At 50.7% G+C, this 4,045-nt stretch overlaps 1 protein-coding gene across 1 annotated transcript; it reads right to left on the reverse strand.

Annotated features, from left to right (window-relative positions):
• Positions 1-356: 356 nt before the first annotated feature.
• On the reverse strand, positions 357-2,602 carry LOC124030759 (serine/threonine-protein kinase MAK-like; the record flags this gene model as incomplete). The annotated part of the gene is made up of 2 exons (XM_046341963.1): positions 357-1,054; positions 2,412-2,602. Coding segments are annotated over 2 exons (282 nt in total), but the record flags the coding sequence as incomplete, so codon positions are not given.
• Between the last annotated feature and the right edge of the window lie 1,443 nt (positions 2,603-4,045).

A 4,045-nucleotide genomic window follows, 5' to 3' on the forward strand; every position in this document is an offset into this window, starting at 1 on the left:
TTGACTGGCCTGCACAGAGCCCTGACTTCAACCGCATCGAACACCTTTGGGATGAATTGGAACGCCGACTGCGAGCCAGGCCTAATCGTCCAACATCAGTCCCTGACCTCACTAATGCTCTTGTGGTTGAATGGAAGCAAGTCCCTGCAGCAATGTTCCAACATCTAGTGGAAAGCCTTCCCAGAAGAGTGGAGGCTGTTATAGCAGCAATGTTCCAACATCTAGTGGATAGCCTTCCCAGAAGAGTGGAGGCTGTTATAGCAGCAATGTTCCATCATCTAGAGGAAAGCCTTCCCAGAAGAGTGGAGGTTGTTATAGCAGCAATGTTCCAACATCTAGTGGAAAGCCTTCCCAGAAGAGTGGAGGTTGTTATAGCAGCAAAGGGTGGACCATCTACATATTAATACCCATGATTTTTGAATATTTATTTATTTTATTTAACCTTTATTTCACTAGGGAAGCCAGTTAAGAACACAGGGAGGTATATGGACCCTACCGGTTTCAGTACCACAGGACTTTACCAGGGAGGTATCTGGACCCTACCGGGTTCAGTACCACAGGACTTTACCAGGGAGGTATATGGACCCTACCGGGTTCAGTACCACAGGACTTTACCAGGGAGGTATATGGACCCTACCGGGTTCAGTACCACAGGACTTTACCAGGGAGGTATATGGACCCTACCGGGTTCAGTACCACAGGACTTTACCAGGGAGGTATATGGACCCTACCGGGTTCAGTACCACAGGACTTTACCAGGGAGGTATATGGACCCTACCGGGTTCAGTACCACAGGACTTTACCAGGGAGGTCCAGGTTTCAGTACCACAGGACTTTACCAGGGAGGTCCAGGTTTCAGTACCACAGGACTTTACCAGGGAGGTCCAGGTTTCAGTACCACAGGACTTTACCAGGGAGGTCCAGGTTTCAGTACCACAGGACTTTACCAGGGAGGTCCAGGTTTCAGTACCACATGACTTTACCAGGGAGGTATCTGGACTGGTGCAGATAGTGCTGCTTCACTGATGACGTGTTGTACTTGGGCTCTGCAGACCTACACACAATCAAACAATACATGAATCAATATAAAACCGCATGTGGAAATACTGTATAAGTGGGTGTAATTTTCTAAGACAAGAATGTATCATGTCTAGGAACTAGGAGTTTTCCTAACCACACTATGAAAAACAGCGTATTTAACTATTCTGTTGCTGGGAATCTTATTGAGACCAAGGTCTCATCTGCAGCTATGTTTGTCCTGACCATGTAACCTGCCTAGAAAAAGCTTGACCTAGTCCCTAGCCAAGCATGACGAGGGGAAGAAGCAGAAGGCCCTAGTCAGGCGTGACGAGGGGAAGAAGCAGAAGGCCCTAGCCAGGCATGACGAGGGGAAGAAGCAGAAGGCCCTAGTCCCTAGCCAGGCATGACGAGGGGAAGAAGCAGAAGGACCTAGCCCTAGCCAGGCATGACGAGGGGGAAGAAGCAGAAGGCCCTAGTCCCTAGCCAGGCATGACGAGGGGAAGAAGCAGTAGGCCCTAGCCAGGCATGACGAGGGGAAGAAGCAGAGGGCCTTAGTCCCTAGCCAAGCATGACGAGGGGAAGAAGCAGAAAGCCCTACTCCCTAGCCAGGCATGACGAGAGGAAGAAGCAGAAGGCCCTAGTCCCTAGCCAAGCATGACGAGGGGAAGAAGCAGAAGGCCCTAGTCCCTATCCAGGCATGACGAGGGGAAGAAGCAGAAGGCCCTAGTCCCTAGCCAGGCATGACGGGGGGAAGAAGCAGAAGGCCCTAGCCAAGCATGACGAGGGGAAGAAGCAGAAGGCCCTAGTCCCTATCCAGGCATGACGAGGGGAAGAAGCAGAAGGCCCTAGTCCCTAGCCAGGCATGACGGGGGGAAGAAGCAGAAGGCCCTAGCCAAGCATGACGAGGGGAAGAAGCAGAAGGCCCTAGTCCTTAGCCAGGCATGACGAGGGGAAGAAGCAGAAGAACCTAGTCCCTAACCAGGCATGACGAGGGGAAGAAGCAGAAGGACCTAGTCCCTAACCAGGCATGACGAGGGGAAGAAGCAGAAGGCCCTAGTCCCTAACCAGGCATGACGAGGGGAAGAAGCAGAAGGCCTAGTCCCTAACCAGGCATGACGAGGAAGAAGCAGAAGGCCCTAGCCAGGCATGACGAGAGGAAGAAGCAGAAGGCCCTAGTCCTTAGCCAGGCATGACGAGGGGAAGAAGCAGAAGGCCCTAGTCCTTAGCCAGGCATGACGAGGGGAAGAAGCAGAAGAACCTAGTCCCTAACCAGGCATGACGAGGGGAAGAAGCAGAAGGCCCTAGTCCCTAACCAGGCATGACGAGGGGAAGAAGCAGAAGGCCCTAGTCCCTAACCAGGCATGACGAGGGGAAGAAGCAGAAGAACCTACCGGTAGTTGTCGTTGTCCTGGTGTTTGTCCCTGAGAGATGCGATGCTGGGTTTCTTGGAGAGGGAGATGCCCAGGTCAGAGTCATTCACCTCATCCCAGGTGTCTGCTGCCTTCACTGACGCCTGTCCCCACCGCCTCCTACTGCTCCTGAACCCTGACGTGGTGTTCTCACACCCCGCTGGAGTGGCTTTCTGTTGGACAAGTTCCACATCAAATATTACATGATAATGATGTCATGTGGGGCGGCAGCGTAGCCTAGTGGTTAGAGTGTAGAGGTGGCAGCGTAGCCTAGTGGTTAGAGTGTAGAGGTGGCAGCGTAGCCTAGTGGTTAGGGTGTAGAGGCGGCAGGGTAGCCTAGTGGTTAGAGTGTAGAGGCGGCAGGGTAGCCTAGTGGTTAGAGTGTAGAGGCGGCAGGGTAGCCTAGTGGTTAGAGTGTAGAGGCGGCAGGGTAGCCTAGTGGTTAGAGTGTAGAGGCGGCAGGGTAGCCTAGTGGTTAGAGTGTAGAGGAGGCAGCGTAGCCTAGTGGTTAGAGTGTAGAGGAGGCAGGGTGGCCTAGTGGTTAGAGTGTAGAGGCGGCAGGGTAGCCTAGTGGTTAGAGTGTAGAGGAGGCAGCGTAGCCTAGTGGTTAGAGTGTAGAGGCGGCAGGGTAGCCTAGTGGTTAGAGTGTAGAGGTTGCGGAAGGTTGCGAGTTCAAACCCCCAAGCTGACAAGGTACAAATCTGTCGTTCTGCCCCTGAACAGGCAGTTAACCCACTGTTCCCAGGCCGTCATTGAAAATAAGAATATGTTCTTAACTGACTTGCCTAGCTAAATAAAGGTTACATTTTTTAAATTATTATTATTTTTAAATGTGTTGTAGAAGACTCCAAATGAAATACCGTAACCATGTTTAAGAGTTCCGGTTCCGGTTGGAGCGAGTAATTCGCATCTGCACTTCGCTCCCGTCGGGTTATAACTTTTAGTATAACTTTTTCATTATATTTCATTATATCACAACGGTTTTGATTTGTCTTATCTTAGCAATTTCTTCTCAGCTAGCTACATAGCCGTCTTTGTATCAAAGATAATTGCGTAGTATCGTATTTCGCCGTCCTAACGTAGTCTTCACTAGCCAGCTAGCTAACGTCCACTGATTAGCTGCACTGGAGAAACTATTACACTCAACTGAACGACTTGATTAGTGTAGTGTTAGCTAGCTACATAGCTGTCTTTGCTGTCTTCGTATCATCGTATCCAAGATAATTGTGTTGTTTAGGTTTAGAGTGTGTAGTCTTAGAGTGATTATCTTAATTTACCGAGGTTAGCTAGTTCTCGCACACCCCGAGAGCGTCTGGTCAGCGGGGTGGTGGCACCGGGATCCACATCTCTCCCAAGTGGTCATTCTCTCTTTCTCCCTTACCCCATCTGTCTCATACTCCTTTGAATTCCATGCTGTCACAGTTACTAGCCCTTTCAAGCTTAACATCCTTATCATTTATCGCCCTCAGGTTCCCTCGGAGGATTCACCAATGAGCTTGATGCCTTGATAAGCTCCTTTCCTGAGGACGGCTCACCTCTCACAGTTCTGGGCGACTTTAACCTCCCCACGTCTACCTTTGACTCTTTCCTCTCTGCCTCCTTCTTTCCACTCTTCT

Source organism: Oncorhynchus gorbuscha, unplaced genomic scaffold, assembly GCF_021184085.1.
Source record: "Oncorhynchus gorbuscha isolate QuinsamMale2020 ecotype Even-year unplaced genomic scaffold, OgorEven_v1.0 Un_scaffold_15113, whole genome shotgun sequence".
NCBI classification, from domain to species: Eukaryota; Metazoa; Chordata; class Actinopteri; order Salmoniformes; family Salmonidae; genus Oncorhynchus; species Oncorhynchus gorbuscha.